Below are 24,597 nucleotides of genomic sequence, written 5' to 3'. Positions count from 1 at the left end.
GCATTTGACTCGTAGTAGAGAACAAGAGCTGTTCACCAGTCGTGTACCAAATACATTACCTAGACACTGACGGACAACAGTGGTTATATGTAAATTTTCATCAAATTATTGCTAGGGGCAATTTAATAGTCGCTGGATATTGGTAGGGACATGCCCCTACTAAGTTCTACACCCTTGCGTGGTGGATTAAGCCCCTAGGCTCCACCAATGAAACACTTCTGTATAGGTTTAGGTTATAGATGATTAAGGTTTGGGTTAAAGCCATTGTTGTAATCGGGGTGTTTCACTCCTAGCAAAGGAGGACACTACTTGAGAGTTGAGTTGAAATAGATAAACTGCATGTGAGTTTATCAGGATTTTTATCAACTCAGCACATTATTTACAACAGATACCAAAAAACATAAACTTCTTCCTTGTGGAAAATATGACATTGACCAGAGACATTCGGAAAAATATTTGTACACAGAGCAAAGGACTCTTAACATACTAAAATGGCTACATAAAAACGTCATATAAATGTAAGCCACGTTTGCAGAAGGGCAAAACTTATTTCTAGGCAGCAGCCACTATGTTTGAAAAAACCTTATCAACATCATTATTAAAGAGGCTACTTATGTGGCTGTCTAGAGTTTGTTCTCTCCAGTGAAATAAAAGGTTGTTGGTAGAATAAAGAAGGCGAAAGAGTATACCAGGAGAAGTGCTGGCAGAGAAAACCTCAGAAGCAGTCCTCCACTTTGGTGCATCTGAGGAAACTCCAGTGTGCCGCGTGTCACCAGGGCTGCCTCAATTGTTGAGCTTTAACATCACATAGCTGCCTATCAAACTGTACGCTCTGCTGCCAATTTTAATGAACTGCTATTAGAAAGGATTAGAAATGTGCCATCCTTTACTGCCTGCCCCGTTGGACACAATTGCAGTGTATGCCTGCGTGTGAAACCTCAAACAAGCGGAAGACATGCTTCTTGAGATATGAAGCCAAAGGGAACTGAGGCCAAATAAAGCAACTGTGGAATAAAGTATAGCATATGATATTAGTTCTTCTTTAACCTCTGCATGATCATTCATCCTGGTCCATACACTTCCTCCCACGGACCTATATGTTCCTGACTTAGTTATTTAGCAAATCAGAACGCCCAGTTGCTTAAACATACATGTCACATATAATCATTTTAAAGTAACATTTTTAATCTTTCTGAGAACTCTGACCTCTGTGAAAGGAGCTGTCAGACATGTCTTGGCGTCTTTTCTCCAGCCATTCATCAGCATTGAGTCGGCCTGTGTGAGCATCCTCTGAAACTGTAGTCAGCAATTTCACCTAATTACAATGATGATGTTTTGCTCGGCTCGTGAAGATAGTGATCCAGAGGAGCCAAACACATCTGCGTATCAAAGAAACTGAACAAAACAACTAAAGTGGGATTGCATTTGTAAGCCGAACAATATTTCTTATGCCTCACTTCCTTTTGATTAGGAAACATCAGAGCTAATGCCAGAACATTTAACTGTAAAATACCCAAAGAAGATTAGCTTTTGTCTTTAATTATCTTGCCGTCTGTAATGACATACATTTAAATCTCTGATCAGCTCACTCTGAAAGGGAAAGGCGTGCAGCAGTGCCTTCTGACATCTGCGCTCGAGGCAGCTGCAAGGAGAGAGTGGTACACTGGCAAGCTGGACTGGGTTAAACATATGAGGGAGGCCTTCATCAGTGATTTTTTATCTCACACTGATTGCAGAACTATTTGTTCATAAGTCATAGATAAACCTGTCAGTAAATAATGTATTATGGATGTATGTGTGCTGGCCTGTCTTGCGTGTTCTTATCCATGAATTTGTGATCAGATTAGGAGTGTTATGAATCATGGATGTGGGTGGATGTGCCAGACCTAATGCTTAAGCTACAGCTGTGTTGTTTTACATCTTCAGTAAATGGAAGGCAGCTTCTCTGTACATGAAGAACCTGATGTGACACGTGTATCTTCTTTAGTATATTATCACTTCTGTCAGTGTTGTCACTGCAGGCTCTTCATACTTTGTGTTTCTCTGCTGCTCACTCAGTTAAAAGAAACTTTTCAACCTTTGCCTGTTGTTGTGTCAAAAATATAGACTGAACACATTACCAAATGGGTATAAGTCTACACCCATTTTGAGGTTTTTAATAAATGTGCAACAGTTTCAGCAGCAGTGAAAGATTTGGTAGCTGTACTGATTTGGCAAGCCATTTTAACAGATGCCACGGACGTGCTCTGGGATGGTTCCCAGCTTCCCACCTGCCCCACTTCACCTGCAGACATCAGTAATCTTAGCGACAAAGCGTTCTATTGGTCTTTCCCCCCTTAATGCTCACCCAGTTAACAGCTCGGATTGGTCAAAAAACATTATTGAGACTGTTGTTTTTGGAAGCATACGATAACAACTGGGCTTTATGAATTACCTTGTGTGGGTTCAAACAGATCATTTGGAGTCAACTTATGACCGTAATGAGATTTCAAATTGAATATTTGAATGCAAACGTAATGTTTTATTATAGTTGTCATAATAGGGTATTTTAAATCCAGCACGTGAATTTTTTTTTACATTTATTTTATTGTCATTTTATTTGTCACAATTGGCCAATCTACTGTATGACATAGCTATAAAATGGGACTGCTCTAAATAAACTCACATTGTGTTAAACTGCTTTGAGAAAGGTGTAAACATGAATTCCTTTTAATTAGTCTGTGAAAGATCTCAGTTCGTTTAGGCTGTTGATCAATCATCCATACACTCACTCTTGATTTGTTTAATTCACCTTTGTGAATGTGTTTTTTTATAGCAACACCACTTGTGCTTTTTACCCAGACATCACTGGCTTGCTATTGTGTCCATGCCTATGTCTCCATTTTTTTGCCACTGTTGGTATTGAGTCTTACAAGTTTAACTCAGCCTGACAGAGTCTGAGCACAACTGTGATCTCGCAAGCGTGCAGTGTATTGACAGCTTGGTTTCAAATTCCATCGTGGGTGCGAAGCAACCAGCTAGAACAGGACAGATACGGTCTAGTGAGCCAAAATCCCATCTAGATTATTCCCCAAGTTCACCAAGGTAGGCATTTGTATTTGTTTTGTTCTTTTGAAACAGAGCACAGGATGTATAAACACAGCGTGAAGATGTACGGGAAAGTTTTATGTGTAAAAATGTTGAATATTTTTGTTCTGTATTAGTTTGGCATTACAGCTATTTATATGCTGCTGTTGGTTTTTGTATCTGTTTTATGGAAAGCAGCCCGAACAACAAAAAAAAAGACAAAAGTGAGAAAAAGGAGAGAAGGAATAACATGTGACAAATTCACAACAGTCACATAAACATGCAGCTCACACTCCTGTCTGCTGCTCTCAAAGTCCTATTTTATGCTGGTTTATAAAACAGCAGCATTACCGTTTTCAAAGTGGTGAAAGCAGCTGGATATGTCAAATTATGTGTTTATACAAAAACAAGAGAGAAATATGAAAAGAGTGGTGCACAACCTATGAAAACTAAAAGCACCAGAGCTTCCTTTCTGCTGTCATTTCCACTTAAGGACGGTTCTGTCTTTTATTGATTTTCTCTTTTTTTTGCAAGCCTTTAGTCACCAACAGTGATATTCTACCTACTTTGACAAGTTAAGTCAATTTATTGCATCATTGAAAACTTCGAATTGATATGGACTTTCAGAGTTGCAGGGTTTCTTAATGCAGCGAGAAAATGTCATTTGTCTTATGTTATCCATCATTGTGACAGTAAACCATATACTCTTGTGCCAAACTCTTACTTGGGCGTTGTTTCAAACACTGCAGTCTTAGTTCATGAGAAGCATGGTCCACAAGGCTGAAATGAGGTGCTTTCTTTGACATTTGCAAACCAGCTGACGCATGCCAGTTGAAACTGACCCCAAGTCAGCCTTAATAATCCCTCGACTCCTCAATGTAAACATCTTCCTCCAAAAACAATATGTGATTGGCCATCTTGCTCTATGCTGATACTTTAATGAGACTGTACTGCAAAACTGATACAACACAAACAGTGGCATTAAAAGAGAAACAGCAGAGATTTATATAAAGAAAACATTAAAAATGAAATTATGGAAAAACAAGTAAATAAAAAAATACCACTGTACTACTGTACATTCACCTTAAGCTCTGTACCCTGCACAACGTAGTTTTCTCTACAAACGTGTTATCTTGATTACTGCTTGGAATAAACATTGCACAGTGTTGCATCTCCACATAGAGCAGATCATGTGTGACAGTTGAGGAATGCTGATACATTGCTAAAAGATTACAACATTGTCGTTTACTAGAGAAACAAAAGACCCTGAAAGAATCACCAAATAGAAATCGACTGTTGCATTCGGCCCTATTTTGTTGTTTTGAAGAGTTTTGTCTTTATGGCCAGGAGTCCTATGCATTACTCTGGAGACAATGGGTTTGTGTTGAACTGTTGATGGTGTACCTCATTACTGTAGCTCAGTGCATTTCTATGGACTGATTAAGGACGGATGGGAGGCTTAAACACATTTGAGAGTGCCAGCACGTACATTGCTGCATTCTCCTTGTTTCATTATCCATGCACAGCTCCTTCATCTATAGCTTAGTGTATATGCATGCAGAACACTGGTGTGCCTGCCAGTGCCCACACTGTATAGTAGTATCCATCAGAAAAGTCCCACAATCTCCGTCTATTCTGCATCAGTCCACCGCTGGTACAGCGACAGCCATCTCATTTTACTCTTTCAAGTGACTGCGGGCCAGACTTTTTTTTTTTTAAACCTCTTATAATGATGTCCGATGCTCTCAGATGTAGTGCAGCAGAGGAGAGGTAATAAAGCAAGTATGTAGGGAAAGTGGCACTTCTAAAATCGCTATATTTGTACGTATCAGTAACCAGTTGAAGATTGGCAATTATTTTCCAAAGAATTTGCGCAACTGCTGTCTTCTGAAGCAACAACTTTGCCGGTTCTGTAGATGTTACTACCCAGGAAGACAAACAGTTCAAAGTACACATTATGACTTTCAGTGTTTTCACGGCAACCACAACCTTAATCTATTATTTGTTTGCTTGTTGTTTATGCATCTCTTCTCGCTGACAAGTAGTCCATGTTGGAGCCCTCAAGTGCTTCTGTGTGTCTGTCTGTCTGCCCGTCTTTCTCTGACCTTGATTAATTTTGGATGCTTACTCAGTGGCATTTTCTAATATCTGTGGCAGCTGTTAATGATTTGTTAATGGTCCAGTTTTTGTCGCATTTAGTTGTAGAGTTGGCCTTTTTTTTTTAAAGCTTTTAAAGTCAATTTATTTGTGAATTCACACATTCCTGTGCACAAAATCACTGAAAGCCACTAAAGACGGCCACAAAAGAAACTGGACGTGAGGTTGTATTTGCAGTCTGACATTAACATTTTAAAATCTAAAAGTTATTTTGCAGAAAAAGTTTTACTTAAAAACATTTTATATATTGATGGATGTGTTATAATTATCACATGATCCTTTTGTCATCATGGGGGGGGGGGGGTTTACTGGCACAGTGGAAACACAGGGCTATATTTTTCCAACATATTTTGTTTGCTTACTTCTTGTATTTAATTTAGCTGTAAATTTAAGTTATAAAACATACCTGAAAACTCGTTTCAGGTATGTCTTAGTAAGTTTGGACTAACACACTCATTGGAAAAAAATGACCCATGTACTGTAAGTTTTTTGTGCAGTACGAGAGACAGTACTTGTGGTTTGCATACCTGTCTTAACCCGGGGGGGCAGAATAAGATGCTATGACAGCCATTGGTGGTGACTACAGTAGATTTACAGCAAAAATAAAACCAAAAACATGTAAAAGTTTTATTCATTTAGACATTTTGTCACAAGCATCCTTGCAGATTTAGTCTTGACTAAGTTGGGTAGGTGGTGTGTGTGTGTGTGTGTGTGTGTGTGTGTGTGAGAGGTTGCTCAGTGCAAATCATTGCACAAATCAGATTCTCTGTTTGATGTAAGTCTTTACACAGGTACACACTGAGATAGAGACTGTGTTAAATGAATGATGGGTAAAGCCGGTTTCTGTCAGACAATGCTGTGTATTATAGCTGTAGAGCTGAATTTTTCATTACATCAAACTTCAGAATCTTTTTTCCTCTTTCTTTTATGTATTTCATGCCCTGTCACACACTTACTGTAGGCTCTTTACACACCAAGAATAATCCACATATGTGAGAGTAGCACCTCCTTTTAGAATATATAAGGTAGATTATTGTCTTTACGAAAGCAAGGTTATAACCAAAGAAGAGTAGTTCCACATTTTTCAATTTCTTAATGTCTGTTGTACTCTGGTGAATAATAATACAATATTACTTTTTCTGAATCATACAGGCAGTTCTTTGCTCAAGTTTAACCTCTGATATACACACTTTTTTTCTACACTACTAAGTGTTTATTCTATACTATACTTGACTTGTATAGACGAGATATTCAAAGGGATTTTGAAATGCTTTCCTCACCTTGGCCTCTTCCTGTCTCATATCATATAACATATTTTGAACTGAAGCTTCAACGCCACATTGTGTTCAAAGAGTCGAGAATCAGACACTGTAAAACATCATAATATCAAGATAACATACTTAGCATTTTTCAATTTCTTAAAGGGTCTATTTATTGGAGTAATGAGTACTTGGCCATGATGATAATACTAGTGATGGTTTGTGATCACCACCACTGATCAATATGCGACCTACCACTGTACAATGGATGGAATTTGGTTTGCAGTTCACAAAGCAATAAATATATTACATTTAAAAATGTTTAACAGCAGCTACCTTTTCCACAAACTGTGTCCTTGCTAGTGGAGACAATTCCTAGAGCTCATAATGGGCACTTTTCATTGGGAACTGCTTTTCTACTGATGTAAGCAAGGCGAGTTCTGTGGATTATCCTGAGTAATAGGGACATTGTTTCCAAAAAGAGATGCTGCTGCTGTTGACATTGTTTAATTTGTAATGGGCTGACAGCTTAAGTCTCAGTGGCGGAGATCCCACAACCTCAGCAAATAAAATAAAAACTAACTACATGGTCAGATAGAACTAAGAATAAGGCAAAAAAATTCTTAAAACTGAGATTCTTGTTATTATATAAATGGTGCACTGGAGTACATACGCTGTGATATCAGCAAATTATTCAGAATTTAACTATTCCTGCTTAACCCTGCACTAATCAATATTTTCTTGCATTAACAATGTACCGAATTAGAGTGCAATGTGAAAGGGGTAAAACATCATCCATCTGCAGTTCCTTTAAGCTTTATGTAGCATCTTTCAGCCCATTGTTTTGTTTTTTTGGCCCACAACTTTTCTGGTTGGCTTTGCTATGAGCGCTCTCATCTGCATTGTTTCCTGCCATGGCAGACAGTTGTTTTTGCGACGAGCTAGTGAACATACTGAAGAGTTTAGTTTAGCAGCTAAAGAGCCAGATATTTCTCTCAGGAGTTGGTGGATACCAAATCAGAGCTAAAAGAAGAGTAAAATATTGGACTTGCGTTCATCAGGTGGCCATTAGCACGACTCCAAATGGATTCTGACATTGCTTGGTGTCTGGTGGATGTGTAAATAAGCAATTGTTTTGTTAATACATTTGCTTAGAAGGTGATAAAATGTCAATATTTTGTTTACAAGTTGCTGTGCCTAAAAATCAGTTAATGCTGGTTTAATGATGGATGTTGGCATAGAAATAAACTAGATGAAAGATAGAAGAAAATAAAATTTGCTGCCTTCCATGTGATGTATGGAATACTGATGAGCTCACTTGTGGTTATTGCAGTGCTTGGGACTGTGATATAAAGAAAATCCTGCATGGGGTATATATGCACTGCTGTATCAAAGTTACTCTCTGTTTCACATGATAGCAGGTTACCGACAAATATTATCCTTCCCCATTTGTCACGCTCTGTCCCTCTTTGATAGCTTTGGTGATGAGAGTCCCAAAATCACAGGAGAGTTTTGATCAAAGACTCAGCTCAGCCTTTTGAAAAACTGAATCCTGTGGCAATGATGTGTGTAAAAACGGCGCTCTGTGTCTCTTGTGTCCCTCAGGTGAACACCTGCGTGTCTGTCCTCAGGGATACACCTGCTGCACATCTGAGATGGAGGACAAACTCAACCAACAGAGCAAACTGGATTTTGAGAATTTGGTCGATGAGAGCAGCCACAATATGAGGACGACGTTTGTCTCGAGGCATAAAAAGTTTGATGGTAAGCTTGATGTTCTTTTTTTTTTCTATTTCTCTCTGTTTGACATACATATTAATTGATATCCCAGACACTTCAACTTGTAGGAAATATATTCCAGACAAGCACTGTCAAACGTGTAAACATAGACAACTGATGCCATGATTAATAATCACTATGACTCTTAAGTCAAGTTTTTTAATTGCAAAATCAACAAAAGACATGGTCCCAATACACTTTACAAAATGCATTGAAATGAAATGAAAATAATACCATTAAATACAGAGTGCATGTAATAAAACAGAACATAAAATACAATCAGAATAAAACCAACAAAATTAAATGATAAAACGATTTAATAATTAAAAGCTTGCTCAATCCTTTACTAACTAAAAGCGTTTTTAAACAGAAAAGTCTTAAGTCTAGCCTTAAAAGTGGTAATGTTGTCTGATTCCCGAACCCAAATTGGGACCTGAGGCGCTTGATAACTAAATGCTCTTGCTCCCACTCTAACCTTAGTTACATGAGATACCACATGCAGCCCTGCATTTTGGGAGCGCAGTGCTCTATTGGGGCAGTAAGGTATCAGGAGTTCTTTGAGGTACGATGGTGCCTTGCCATTTAAGGCTTTGTAGGTAAGTAGAATAATTTTAAAATCTATTGTATATTTCACAGGGAGCCAGTGTAAGGAGGCTAGAACAGGAGAAATATGCTCTCTGATCTTGACTCTTGACAGAACAAGTGCTGCTGCATTCTGGATCAGCTGGAGAGGCTTTAGAGGCTTTATTATGCTGCCCACTAGTAAAGAATTGCAATAGCGTTTTGATGTTTGTGATTTTAGCAATGTTGTGTAAATGAAAGTAGGCAGTTCTTGAAGTTTGAGTAACATGCAGGTTGAAGGACATGTCCTGATCAAAAATAACTCCCAGGTTCCTCACGGTGGTACTGGGGACCCGGGCAATGCCATCCATAGTAACAATGTCGTTTGACAATACATCTCGAAGGTGTTTGGGCTGAAGTAAAATAACTTCAGTTTTGTCTGAGTAACTTGTATGCACGCTTGAAGTTTGGCTAACTGATTTGAATCATCTGGCCTGATCGCTAGATATAGCTGAGTATCATCAGCATAGCAATGAAAGTTTACGGCATGTTTATATCCTTATAATTCTACCAAGGGGCAGCATATATAGGGTAAAAAGGAAAACACTGAATTTACTCGTAATAATAAGATACTGTAGAGGCAGATTTTTCAGAAAGTTGAGACAAAAACATCTTTCCTTTTCAAATATTTTGGCCCTCCTCTTCTTCACTACGGTACATTTTGTTTTTTGTTTTTTATGGGGGGCTGGAGGGGGGTTTACTCTTGGCTCATTCCGGCTCCCTTACAAGACCGAGTCAGAAGTCTTGTTCTAAATGAGCCACTGTGAATTTACTCGTATACCAGCATGCTGACCAGACAGAACAAGATGGCGCTAATGTGGTTTTGTGGTGAAATGTATGCGTGAATGCATACCTGTCTGTAAATGTCAGTGCACTGTACCACTTATTGGACTCCACGTGGTGCACGGTTTTAGATCAAGGTGCTACAGTGTGTTCATGCCAGTTATATTGTTAGCAAGTGTATATTCTAGTCAGTGTCCTTCTCTCCTCATAATGAATCAGTAGCTTTATTTATAAAATGTAAATAAAAATGTAAATAAGAAGCCTTTCAGGTTCATGAACTTCAGTTAATAGCACCAAAAAGTGTCAGTTTTTGATTAACAAAACATTTTTTTTCAAAACCAGGTTTGTCGCACATGCTGTTTTAAAATGTTACTTTTCACTCAGACTTATGCAATTCTGCACAAGTAATACATATGTGCAAGTGGGAAAGGGAATGCAGGTCCTTCAATACGAAAAAAAGACACATCTTCAATAGGACATTTCCTGTGGTTCTTGGCAAACTGTATAAAATCCTTTTTTTCTCTCTTTATGAGATTTCAATTGTGCTACAAACTGAGAACTGTTTACCAGCACCTGAGAGGGTATAGTTGGAATAAGAGAGATGGACGTTACACCTGGCCAAAACCATCAAGAATGGTTTCATTCAAATTTCTCACTGCTGAGTGTTGATCCATCTGTCAGTCTTCTATTGTCAGCTGAGGACAATACCTTCATGTCCCTGAAACTAAAGTAGAGTAGGAATTCAGTCGTTATTGTTTTGATTGGAAAGATGCATTTATCAGTATACATTTTAAACATACTGCATGCTGAGTGGCTCATATGAGATGGCTTTGAATGCTTCTAAGAAGAACCCAGATAATACAGTATTTTTTGACCTCAGTATAATTGCCTGCATTGAAAATAACCACATTGAATCAGCAGCATTATTTACTTTATTTTCCATACCTATGTATGTGTAGTGCACACAATGTGAAATACTTGTCTGAATCCTTGACTAAGAAGTTTTTTGAAAACTATTAAATTTCACTGTGGAGATATGCAAATGCCCATGATTATTCACTGGTCTCACTGTTACGGATGCAAGGTTACTAGAGAGGGACTGAACCAATCCTTGGGCCTATCCAGCTTTATTTTAATGGATTGGTATCGGCTAAAATAAGCCAATCAAATTCCAATTCTTTCTTTACTGTACTCCAGAGGCGTCATTAGCCCAGCCCCGGATGTCAAAAAAAAAACAACAACTAAAAAACAAGCCCCAGATCTATTTGTCTGTCATTCTGATCATGCATCAAAGCCATGGAAAATAATCTGATATCGTTGGGTTGTCTGTCCAAGCAGCCGATTGAACGTTACGAGAAAGCGCACAGGGCTTGACAGTGACTATTGAATTGTCCCTAGCAATAATTTTGATCAAAACATTTAAATATAACCACTGTTGTCCATCAGTATAAAGCCAGTATATTTTTCTACAGAAACAGTTAACAGTCAGCCGCAAATTAGCAAGAGAATAACACCACGCAAATGTCGCTCTGTTTCGCTGCGTAGAGACACCTTTGCTCTGTTTGGGACTGTCTCTCTGCTACAGGATGCTTCCCTCTGAAGCGGGTGTGAGCTGCACTTTATCCGCGGTGGTGAAAATAACATTTGTGTGGATTTGTGGTGAGAAATATGTCTAACTATAGGTGTTTTCAGTTTTGGTTTTCCACCACCGATGAAAGGCAGTGCGCTCGTCTCATCCAGTACATTCCTAATTGACTGTACCAATCGACAGAAAGGGATACTACCATAACAGCAGTGCAGTAACGTAGGCTAATGCACAGCAGAGTATAGGGCAGGTAAATTTTAAAATGAGAAAGTTGATCTATAGGAGAATACATATTTCAAAGCAATATCGAATGTCTGAGAGCCTTACTGCAATATATTCTGGTATATTTTTAGATTTTGAGTTGCCACCTGCCGTTCGAAGTTTCTTGATGCAGAAAAGGCAGAAATTGGTAAAAAAAATTTCACCAGAATGGAGGAAATCATGTGTTTAACACTAAAGATATTTAGGTGGAGGACCCCAAGACCACCGATTAATATTAGTAGTAGTTGTAGTATAATAATCATAAAAAATCAGTAATTTATATAGCCTCTGATATTTAATAAATGTAGCTTAAGGAACAAAACAGTTAAATGTAAGGTATAAAAGACAAGGTGGTGATTCAGTTAAACACATGGCATAACAAGTTTGCAACAGTGAATGAAACAGTTGATGTAGTTGCTGTGAGTTTTGTCGTGGATCAATAAAAGTAGAGGTTGTTTACTGTCAGGCCAAAATTAAACTTGTCTGTTGTTTGGTTAAAGTGTTCTCTGCAGCCGGTGTCGTTACTGGACTAAAGATTGTTTGTGTGTGAAGAGCTTTCGCTCTGTTACACCACTGTGTAATTGTGTATGGGATGAATGTTTTTGTAGTTCCACAACTCCAACGGAGTAATATGTCTTCTCTCTAGCTGATCACGTCATGTTCATTTCAGGAGCCAGTTCTCCAATTGATATTTTTTCATATCCATATTATTGTTATCCATATCATATCAATAAGTTAAGCTTAGATTTAATATTTTTTAACCTGGACCTTCAGTATTTGGATCAAGTAGTTCATGAAAATGAGCTACTACAGATGAATAGGCTACATCTGTTATTTCAATTTGCCATACATATTCAACGATCATTTAGGTAAATAGAAGTATTTGATCAGACAAATATTTTTATCAGCAAATATTCAATATTAAAGGACTCAGATTGGGAAATCTCCATAGGTTACTGTAATAAACCCTCTATAGTACTAGTAAGAATAATTCTTTACTGTTGTGTGACCTATTATTATAGTGTACTTTTGATTGATTTTCTTTTTTTCTTAACATTTTCCATTTAATTATGACACTACTGATTTCCTAAAGCAATCCTAATAACATCCTCATTTTACCACAAAATAAAGGTTACATTATTTAGTGTATAGTCGAGGAAATAAGTTACATAAGGTTATGCTTTGCACGGCCTCATTAAGGTCTTAGTATCAAAACACTGGTTTTAAAATACTTTTTCACAGAAGAGTGTCTTTAGCCTAAGCACACCGTATTTTGCATTTCAGAAACAATGTGTGGAAGTTTTGTTATAAAAGTCATGTTTCTGTATGTTTTCTTGAACTAAGCTGGCGTGAAGTCAGACTGTTGCACTGTTTGTTTGGAGGTTCCAAATAAATAATAAAATAATCTAATGTGCTAAAGTACGATAAACCATTTCCTAATTGAATTTACAAGACAATTACTGTATTGTGATATATACCTTAACATGAAATAAATTTACACATACTGTGACAGAAAATTTTTGCCATATCACCCACCCCTACACATGTATACAGTTTGCAACAAAAGACATTATCCAAGTTTTAAGGCTTTTTGGAAGAATGGATGTAATACATCGGAGTAGAAAGGACCAAAAATTTCAACATAAAAAAGGTTCAGCTCTTCTACTGTAAAACTTCTAATTGGTAGCCATAGGTTATGCAGCTTTTAAGAGTGAAGTGTATTTCTACGTTATTAGCACCATTTCAAAGACGGCACCTCTGGAACTATGTCCATATACTGTATCTGTACAGTTGTATAGTAATACTAGTGACACAAATCACTTATGCAATTCCATCTTTTACATATCGCCAGGCCATTCAACATCACGTTATGTCTCCTTGCGCTCTCTCTACCTCGTGGGGTTTGAATCATCCCTCATCAATTTTACATGCCCTCATTTCTGTCCCCAGTTATTTATAGGGCCCTATTATGAAAACCTTAACTTACTTTTTGATTACTGACTGCTTCCCCTGGAGGTTTGTGGGTTTTGATGCATTATTGAGGAATCCTAAAGCCATAAATGACTGTTGCACACTAGAATTAAGGTTTGGGTATTCTGAATGCCCAATCATCTGGCTGAGCAAACTTTCTCCCCCTCTCTCAGTACACCTTATATGCTCACAGAGATACTAGGAGTCCGGTCATATTCTAGTCCAATTGATGCACTGTATGTAGAAAAAAAGTCACAGCCTACTTTTTTGCAACTCTGCTTTTCTTTGGCTAAGTATGGTTACACTCCCAACAGGTTTATTTTATTAGTCTCTGAAAGCATTAGTGTTTTCTGCAGTGGCCCAGTAGGGGCCCAAAGGTAACTTGAATTAAGGATAAGAAATGAGATGAATATTTGTAATATTTATGCATATGTGAGGAGACTGAGACAGAGATAAAGACAGTGTGACACTGGATGTGTGAAAGAGGCAGAGTGGAAGACGGCGGCATCACATCTGTTAAAGACTAATTGCAGTGGATGAACCATGATAAAAGGTGCCTCATGCTGAAATGTCACTATTTTAGTGAAAATTGTATTTTAGACATGATTTACTGAAAATGCAATCAGTCAATCTCATCAATCTCCAACAACTGATAACATGCTAACCCTAGTAAGTCAGAAGTGCTCTCATAACTGTCTGTTTATACTCAAGCAGAAGAGGGTTTTAAAAGAGTGGATGGTGCAAAACAAACACTAAGATATGATTGATTCCTTTATTTTACTCTCCAGCTCCAGCGTGCTGTTGGTCAACTGCAAGAATTTGTGTGTCACATTTCACCAAATTTAAACTAATTGTAAATTGGTGCAAATGTGCAAAGACGTATTACTAGTATTTTATTATTTGATATTTCATAGTGTTAGGCATCTAATTCCAAGTTTCCCCCTTTTAGAAGTTAAGCTCAATAAAGTTTGAACTTAATTTTCTTCACTAATCAATTGATGCAAATGATCTGAAATACTTAATTAGCCCTGTGAAATAAGACTTTCACCTTTGAAATGTTCCCTTACATAGCTTTAGGGAATAAAAACAAAGTTTCCCACTTTATGACAGTTTAATATCTACTTAGGGTTGAAACGATTAATTGATAAAATCAATTAATTTGATTACTAAAAAGCATCGACACAAATTCTTTGCATTGATGCTTCGTTTTATCCATATAACTTTAGAGCGCACTGTTGCCCACAGACAATTATTATCGCACATCGCGCTTACGTTGTGATTAAGACAACGCGATTATGATACCGCTGTTTGCAAAGTGGAGGAAGAGAGAGAAAATAGCAAGGGACGAAGAATAAAGTGTCCAAAGTATGGGATTATGTAAAAAATTAAGGTAAAAAAAAACAACAACTCTGTAATTTTACTGTCTGCTCCACCAAGCAAAAGTACTTCTTACGATTACTCAACGAATCGATTAAATAATCTGTAGAATACTCAATTACTGAAATCATCGTTATCTGGACCCTATATCTGTTGTATGTAATGTTGTTTCTATGCTTTGCTTGAAGCTACAATTTACATTGAGTGAAATGATAATAATAATTAGTCATTTAGCTGAGGCTTTTATATAAAGCGAGTTACAATTGCTATGCATATCGGAGATCGCATGCCTCTGGAGCAACTAGGGCTTATGTGTCTTGCTCAGGGACGTAATGGTAAATGTCTTGCAGTGGGAACCCAGGGCCCTCACAACAAAGGCATGTGTCTTATCCACTGCTCCATCACCACCCCCATAAAATATGCCATTGTTTTATGGCTGCACAATTACATCAGTCGAAATGTCTTGTCTAGCATTTTATATGTCTCTTCAATTCAGCGATATATTCAGTGTCTTCGAAAACAACTAGTATGTCCTGTTGCAGTTTAAGGTAAATAAACTATATACTGTTTACTATATATACTATAGAATATTATTACTATATACCCTTTATATTTGCTATTTGTTGTTGTTGTATGGTAGATGCTCATTAGATTCAGTTTGGTTGATGCCTTTCTGCTTGGCAAGAGATTAGTGTGTGTTGTTGGTTGACTGAAGTCTGGGTTGAGCAGCAGCCTTGGTTGACTTAGTTCTTTGATCTTGCCCCAGTAGAGCCACTCTGTTGAAAGTTGAGAGCTGCAGTGCCCCTCATTCACTTCAACGATCCCTTACTCACACCCGACTTAAACCAAGACTGACTCGAACACAACACCCTTTCTCTCTAATCTGTGGTCGCTACAAATTCACAAACTCCTAGTGGACTGTGTAAGCCGGCAACCGCACTGGGTAAAAACACAATTCCAGTTGCTACAATGTTACTACAACGTTTATTTGAAGGTGAAGACATTTTGTCTTATTAGGTTTTAATAGAAGAATAAAAGAATCTATGGTCCTTCTGGTAGATAGAGACAAGCAGAAAAACACAGCTTTTCCTGGGCTCGTTATTAAATTATATCTTGATAGTTCTCACATTAAGTCTTTAAGTGCATTAAAGTTGTTTGTGCAACACAGAATACTAAGTTGAGACTTTAAAGAATAATCACCAATCACAGTTTTTATGCGTGAAAGAGCATAAATGGGACCGAAAATATTTCACTCTTCATAGTCAGCACATTGGTCCTGTGCATGATACTGTGGCCTCTTTTGAAACGACGAGGAAAAAACAAAGCTTTGATGGGAAATCGGAGAGTGATGAGTCACAGTCAACAGTGCACTTCATAATCGACCCCATCACAAATAACAGAGGGAACGATGAGGACCTGTGAACCAACATGTTGTAATGTATTAGCTCAACAATAATGTCTCATAGAATAATGGGCGAAGCAAAAACTAAAATACTTTTAGCCTACTTTTGTTTTGTGTAACCTGTGAATCGTCAAATGCTTTTGATCTTTTATATCCAATCACCCAACCCTTGCAGCTTCAGCTGTGTGAACACTGATTGGTGCCATGTTTACTCTAAGCCAAGAGCCCTTCAAATAAGGATTAACGAAGCATTAAATGAACCAAATATCTTCTGTTACATATGAATTTGTATGTAATATAGTCAAATGGAGTCAAATCTCCAATTATGAGGTCTAGAAATACCTTAAATTGGGCATGTGTAAGAGGTGAATAGAGGTAATTGCTGGTCTATTCATAAGATTAAACCATTATGTAATGGTAAAGTGTGCAGCAGCTACCCCAGTCAGTTAGTTTCTTTAGATAAGCCTAATAAAAAGTAGACCAAATAAACATTAATTAAAACTCTCATAGTCTTCAAGCAAGATAGTTTAATAACTTCACAAGACTGACTGGCTTTGTGTTAGACTGACATGGTAAATCTGTTTTACCTATTTACTACTATGCTGTAAATTGGTTAGATTGAGTTAAAACACACACTGATAGATTGCTTTTCCTTTATAGTGTGTCCCTCCTAAAGAAAACCTTTCACTCTGCTTCAATAAAAGACTATTGTGTTGTTGCTTTAGCACTATTGGTTTTTGTTTAAGGAAGGACTTTCAGAATCTAGATTTATTTAATAAACAGTTTTTCTTCCTGAGGTTTGTCAAATTCAAGTCTATGGTTTCATCTGGGTGACAGTGAATAAACACAACATAGTAAATGTCCTGTTCAGAAATATTGAATTAAAGGTCAATACATCCAAAACCTATTCTGTTCTTATATTTCCTTATAAATAACCTCTGGTAGTCTACTAACTTCCCCAGACATCACAAACTCAGAGTCTTTACATTTATTATTCATGTTTGACATTCATTGAAGTACTTACCAAGTAAAATTTTGAAAAAAAGCCCACAATTCATAGCTGACATCAAGTGGTTACATCAAAACAGGATCTCAAAGGTCCTCATTATATTATTCTTGTCCCAGTTCAGTGCTGAAGTTATGAACTAGAATTATAATTACTCATTTTGTAAAATAAAGAATTATAAACCTTTTAAGAAACTAAATGATTTGTTCACTTAAATTTTCAATCATCCTTAATATCCTCAATGTAACAAGTTCTGTCTGTTTTGCTTTTGGAAACTTGAATGATAGCTCGGACATGTTTAATTACGCTGTGCATACACTCCAGTGTTGCAGAGTGCTTGAGTTTCTGGGCTGATCTAGAATTCCCATTATCCTTTGTGCATAATATAATAGCCAACATTATTAATTTATACTATGAATAAATTGAATAAAGAGGTTACACTTGATATACAGTGCAAGATTCTGATGAGATTTGGCCCCATTTAGACACCACACTCTAGTTGAAAGTTTGGCTGCTATGGTCAGCTGGACACTAATTCTGGCACAGGTAAACTTGTTCAATTCATTGGGTGCTGTGGGGGCCTGCCACTTATTAGCCAGCAATGTGGAGAGTGTCTCGGTGTGTAATTATACTCCTCAGATTACTTTACAAGATAAACAAGACTAAATGTCGGAAACTTCTACTCATCGTGGTTGCCATATTTGGTAGTCACGTCATGTTAATAAAGTAACAGAGCTAATAAGTGCAAAGTTTGTTGTGAGAATTACACTGTAAAAGGAAATCCAAGGGGTCGTCAAAGTCAAAAATGACAATCTGCCTATTACATCAACGTTAACTTCTTGTTGCGAGGGTGACCCTGAAGGGAAAGCTAATGTGTCCAAAGATGAAAAATGTTTATATTTATACTGGTGGTCTGGATAAAATGAGGAATTTTCCTCTTTGACATCTCCAGTGAAGTCAAATCTGTTTTGTCTATATAGCCCCAAATCACAAAATTTATCTCAAAGTGCTTAACAATCTGTATATCATGAGGCACCCTTTATCCTGAGACCCTTAGAAACCTCAGAGAGAGCACCAGAGGAGAGATCCCTCTTCCGGGACAGACATATATTAGACATAACAATAAATTAGAAGTAACAATGGTGAAATTACACTGTAGACATGAATAATCAAATTAAAGTGACTAATTATCAACATATGTTTTCTGCATTTTGAAAAATTATGTGGCCAGTAGTTGTTTTCTTCTTTAGCTGCAATGCCTTGTAACATGTTCTTATGATCCTCTTTACGAGGTGATGCAGTGTCACTTCATAGGTTTCTTCTTCAGTCTTCTTCTTACCTGTTTTTCTTTACTTCTGTAAAAAGAGTAAATAACTAGGGAAGACTGCCCCCTCTCTGGCCTTCCAACACCTATCTCAGCAGCAACTTTGTTTTCCCAGGAGGTCTCCCATCCAGGCACTGGCCAAGCCCAAACTTACTTAGCTTTAGTCATTCAGCAGTAGCAGGGTTTGCATTGGTGTGGCTCTTGAAAACATGTCAAGTCAGGAGAAGTAAATTGCATTTATGTAGCCCAACATCATAAATCACATACTTGCTGCTAATTAAGAGAATACAGCACATCCTGGACCTTTGAATCAAATAAGGAAAAACTACCACCAAGAAACTTGTTAATGCTGGACAAAATGGACGAAATCATGACACTGACACCATGATACTGAATCAAACACCTACTAGTACATGGCACATTACACAGGGCATTAAACAAATGGACAGGACACAGAGGACACTACTCCTTACCCAGGAGATGACATTAAATTACACACAGGGCAGGACACCAGTGAGGACCAGGCACACATTGATTTAGCCCCTACAGTCCAGTGATGAAGGTGAAATCTCTGTGACAGTCGCATGTCCATTTCTAATGAAATCCAAAACCATGTGGACATGCAGTTCCTGGAAGTGCTCATAAATAAATAACCTCTATTTTGGTGCCCCTGTGTTATCCTAAGTGAATGTCAGTAAGACTGTAAATCTCTGAGGACCGAGGGAATGGGGTCTGTCCAGCATTGCTTTAGCTGAGGGTTGGTGGCAGCCTCCATCATCTGGCACAGGCTGTGGCCTGGTGTCACTTTTGTACTTCAGGATGGATGGCTCTGTATGGCCTGGACACTGTTAACTCTGTCCCACTGGTGAGCTTCAAGGAGAGGCTATAAGAGGCATACCTTTCCACAAACCACTGTAGCAAAAATGAGGAAATCCATGGGCCCGGTGCAATGTGATTCTTCTTTTCAAAATATTTATTAAATTTAAACTTTATGTCAGATATTGAAACATATACACAGTGAAAACTCACTTACAAAAAATCCTATCCTCAGGATATTGAGTTTGCTCAGGCTACAGCTGAGATCATGGCATCTATTGAGACAGATGAAAAATGTTTCCCCCTCCTGCAAAGGTGGTGATATGCTTCCCTCATAGATCCCCGCTGGTCCGGTTCCACAACCGGATTATTCGGTCAGAAATGTTACTATGTTCTTGTGTGTGGCACATAAAATAGTGAATATTGCAGGATATATCTATTTAAATTAAAGTTGGGGAAAAAACTAAATTGAAATTATAGAGGGGCTGAAATTTGGCTCTCCTTAATCAGGTGCTTAGATTCTCAAAATGTGGAATTCAGGGTGAATTGTGGTTTGGTAGTGTAGTATTAGAAGGTAGTTATTATACAACATGGTAGGCATTTTTAAGAAAAGGTAAATTACCTATACTCACGGGCAGACTGGGCCCCAAAAAAAATTTGGACACTCTCCGAACAAAACATTTGTCGAGGGCTCTGGGTCTTTATAGGCCTTTATTCCTGCATTCTTGAGAATTTTATGCAAGTACAGTATACTACAAAATTAGCGATTAAAATACATTTTCAAAATTAGAAACGCATATCTAGCTCTCATGTAAAGTAATCACCTCAGCTGAGCCCTTGAGTACAATAAATAAATAAGCCGTATCATCATCAGTCTCACCATATCACTGCTTTGGGCTGTCCTGGCTTTTGCTATTGCCTTCATCTCTTATGACTCATGTGCACCCATGTCAGTGCTAGTACTATGTCCCTATATATCTAAAAATGATTAGATCCTAAATAACAGCTGGTAGCCTGCTGAGTGAAATCCAAGATCACATTCACTGGCAACATTCTGTTAAATTAATTCAACATCAGACATTGATATAAAACAAATAACAACCGATGCGAATTAGAGACAATAAACAGGCTAATTTCCATCAGAAGAAAGCCATGCACTACACAACAAGAGGATTCTGTAAACATCATATTACTGTGATTTGTTCTGCATAGACTACATATGCTTTTAATATGCCGTTAAAGGAAAGTGAAAGTATTTCTGCATGCTTGTGAAAGCACACTGACAGAGCAACCTCTGTGTCAGTTTTCATTCCCTTCAAATCTCGGTTTCTCCAGCATTGAAAGCCTCACCGATTTTAACAGCCTGGTCATATAACTTGTTTCACAATCTGTACTCTTCAGACCTTTTCCTCTTCGGTTGTTTTTTGGCCATCTTCACAGCGCCTACAGTGATGATTCCAGCATGTTAAAATGTACTGGTGTTTGTTTACAACGTTCTCTCTCCCACTGCATTGTGCACGAGCGTCTGTAATTTTTAGGGCACTTTGCTGCACCTGCCTCGAGCAACTTTTTTTTTTCTTAACTTTTCAGCTTCAACTTTCCGTTTCGTCGTATGTGTTTTTGTCCATGATTTTTGAAGCACAAACAACCGGGCTAGCTAACATCGTGACCACCTGCTGGTCATAATGTGACCTCCTGCTGGTCATAATGTTGGTCTACCTTTTGCCACCAAAACATCCCAGACTGGTTGAGGCATGGACTCCAATGTGCATGTACTGTGTGGCCTGACGCCTTTCTATCAGAACCAGCGTCAACTTTTTCAGCAATTTGACTGATATAGCTCATCTGTTGGATCGGTCTACACAGGCCAACCTTCCGTCCCCAGGGGCATCAGTGAGCCTTGGCTCTCCATGACTCTGTCGCGGATTCACTGCTTTTCCTTCCTTGGACATAGAGATAGAGACTGACAACTGCAGACTGGAAACACTCCACAAGAGCTGCAGTTTTGGAGATGCTCTGACCCAGTCGTCTAGCCATCACAATTTTGCCCTTGTTCAAAGTTGCTCAAATCCTTATGTTTGCCCATTTTTCCTGCTTCTAACAATTACATATATATGCATGTATATGTATATATTTGTGTGTGTGTGTGTGTGTGTGTGTATTTTTATATATATATATGTGTGTGTGTGTGTGTGATAAAATATCAATAGAAAAATATATTTTAATTAAAACAATACTTCAGACTGAGGAGCCTTAAATAAATGTCATTAGTTTTGTCAAGACGAAATTCTTTGCATCAGTGTTTCTATAATTTTTGTCGAAATAGAATTAAACTACACATTTTAAGTATATGAATCAGGTTCTGGCTAAATGGCTGTACTGCATTGCAATATACAGCAAAGTAATTTTGACCAACAGTGGAAATTCTCAAAGGAAGTTGTCAATGATTAAAATATAAATCCCACGTGTGAAACAAAACACACATTTTCCCAAAATGCCTTGAAATAATTGCAGTCAGTCTGATTAATCAAAATCAGAGAATCATAGGCAATTAGTTCAAATGAAAGCATTGGAAACAGAGTAAAAAGACTATTTGACAAAATCCCCTTCCCACCTTTCTTCTTTGCCTTTCAAAATGTAAGAGAGACTGCAGGCTGAAGCGGCAAAACTGTCATACAACATCCGTCCAGAGAACATGAGCTGTGTAGAGTCTGGCCATGGCTGCGGGCCTTCTCTTGGCTAAACAAAAGCTAACCTTCATTTAGAAATGACACAGTAACAAGGATAGAAGTGAACAATACACAGGCTCTGTTTTTTTTCTTCTGAGGAAACGAAGTATCCTCACTCAAGCGCAGGAAACACTCTGCAGGATGGATTAGTCTGACAAAGCTCTGCATGGAAGCTTTCATGGGGAGAGGCACTCCAACAGCCAGGTTGAGACAAAGCTGCTTATCCATGGGGTCACAGTAATGTAATGGTGTGTGCAGCCAATTTGCTCCTTGCTATTCAACGGGTGTGAATATCATCCATGGGGGGAAATCACTTTGATTTTCTGAGCCTCGCTAATTGACTTCTCCAGTGCCTCTCAACACTGAACTCTGTGTCAGATTTTGGAAGACGCAGAGATGCCCTCAGCAAAGGTGGCTTTTGTCAATATAATTAACTGAACAGACAAGAGGAACTGTAGCTTTACCCCCGAGGTTTGGTAAAGAGCCAAGTCTGAAAGTGGTTAACTTGGTAACAACTTTATATTTTACTACTCAGAGTTAATTACATTACTACTTTCCAAGGATAATGGTACATGCAGAGTCATTTGATTGCAAGGCCAGTGCATTTATGCTGGTAAGGTGTCATAGTATATTATTTAATTAATTAATCGCCAACATTTCGGTTGGAGAGTTGGGTGGGGTATGCTAGTTATGTCTAATGTGGCATCAAGCTGCTAGCCTGCAGGGTACGGAGGTGGGGTTTGGCCCATAAAGTATACAGCTGCCCCCATGAGGGGGGTGGGCTCACAGTCCAAAGCTTTGAGAAGTGCCATCATCACAGGAAAGTAAAATACTTTAACTGAATAGACGGATTAGGAAATTCTGTCTTGCTGAACAATACAATTTTACAATTAGTGCTTATGCATGTTTTTAATATGCAATTTGCAAAAGCAGCAACGATCATTGTAATCAAATCATTATGTAATTTCATATAATTGCTGGTTAATAATAAGTTGTGGATGAACTCATTTAGCAATTTAGTGTATTCTCCACTGGATGAAGCCAATTGGTGATCACAGCAATTGTGCAATAATATAATTGAACTGAAGCCTAACAAGCCAATAAGAGAACTCTTCAAACACTGATGGTCAATGTGCTGTAGATACTGGGTGGAGGACACTGGCAGAGCTCTGCCGTCCTGATCTTTCATGATCAGCATTACTGCACCTCATGTTTCAGTGGTTCTTGTGGGAGTTTGTTATATATTTGAGGGCTAACATTTGTATGTTTCTAAACCTGGGAATGGTAAGATTATGCCATTAACAAATGGGCTCAACAAAAAATTATTGCTTTACATTGCCCAAAGTTCATACTAAGTTTAGCCCTGTATGATTAAATCTCTTGATGAAGTAACAATAATTGGATTCTGACCTTGTTGCAAATTAACAACCCGTTTTGTGTTATCTCTTGGTGCCAACAGCTTGTTCACAGCTCTGGGATGTCACACGGTACAGAGATTCAGCTAAGCATTCAGAAAGGGAACAAAGTTAGATCATGAACCCATACCACTCCAGATGTGTCAGTCAACCTAAGAATATTTATCATTTGGTTTCTGTCAAAGCCTGGGCCTCTCACTGTGCACAGAAAAACACACGCACGTCCCACATAGTGATTTATAACTGCTCTTTTATAGGCTTTAACAAACCTGCTGTTGATCCTGTCCTGTACCTCTCAGCATCCAGGCTTTGTCATACAGTAAGCCAGTTCTCTTTTCAATTTTTAAAAATCAGTGTGCCATCACCCAGAAAAGTAAATTAAGAGCCACAAGCAGTGGTTGGTCATGAGCTTTGGTTCTGGTAGGTGGTAGTGTGGAGTACTGGAGGTTAGGAGAGCTTAGTTGAAAGCGACAGGTTTTCAGCCTGTGCCCGGAAATGGAGACAGAATCCATCAAACTGACTGTGAAGTAAAGAAGAAATGGAAGAGAGTGAAGGGTTGAATAATGGTCTGGAGGTAGTGGAGTGCTGCGATGGGGTTCTAGGGTCATTGTTTTACTGGTATGTTTACCGCTTTGTCTAACATGAACAAGATAATAATGAGAACACCCCACTATATAATGCAGTTGAATAACGACACGAAATACAGCCTCAAACTGGAGATTTGAGTCACCACCAGTTTGACACAGTTTCAACAATAATTCAACAGTGCAAAATTCACAGAATGAGCATCATTTCTGGGCTGTTGGATTGAATTGTTATTTCGTCCGCCTTCTTCTAGAGTACATAATGTGGAATGGATAATATTTCCAGCGGGGTTTCTCACCTAACAACTGTTCTATGTGCACAAGTGACTGCCTTAAGTGAAACAATTGGCAAATAGTGTTGGCTTTACAAAGGAAGAGAACAAATTAACAAAGTAGAAAGAGGGGATATGTCACTACGATATGTCTTATTTTATCTAATTATTTTAGTTTTCCATCCATCTC

At 38.1% G+C, this 24,597-nt stretch overlaps 2 protein-coding genes across 7 annotated transcripts in view; one reads left to right on the top strand and one right to left on the bottom strand.

Moving 5' to 3' along the window:
* Positions 1–24,597, bottom strand: part of gpc5a (glypican 5a) — a 310,361-nt gene that overhangs the window by 12,977 nt on the left and 272,787 nt on the right. The gene's annotated exons all lie outside the window — the stretch shown is intronic.
* Positions 1–24,597, top strand: part of gpc6a (glypican 6a) — a 297,605-nt gene that overhangs the window by 169,364 nt on the left and 103,644 nt on the right. For all 6 annotated transcript variants that reach the window (XM_046032409.1, XM_046032411.1, XM_046032412.1 and 3 more), the window contains one exon: positions 8,088–8,246. In XM_046032409.1, coding sequence (XP_045888365.1) covers positions 8,088–8,246 — 159 coding nt within the window. The remainder of the gene's footprint in view (positions 1–8,087; positions 8,247–24,597) is intronic.

Source organism: Micropterus dolomieu, linkage group LG20 (assembly GCF_021292245.1).
Source record: "Micropterus dolomieu isolate WLL.071019.BEF.003 ecotype Adirondacks linkage group LG20, ASM2129224v1, whole genome shotgun sequence".
Classification (NCBI taxonomy): domain Eukaryota; kingdom Metazoa; phylum Chordata; class Actinopteri; order Centrarchiformes; family Centrarchidae; genus Micropterus; species Micropterus dolomieu.
This window is presented reverse-complemented; position numbering and strand designations above follow the sequence as displayed.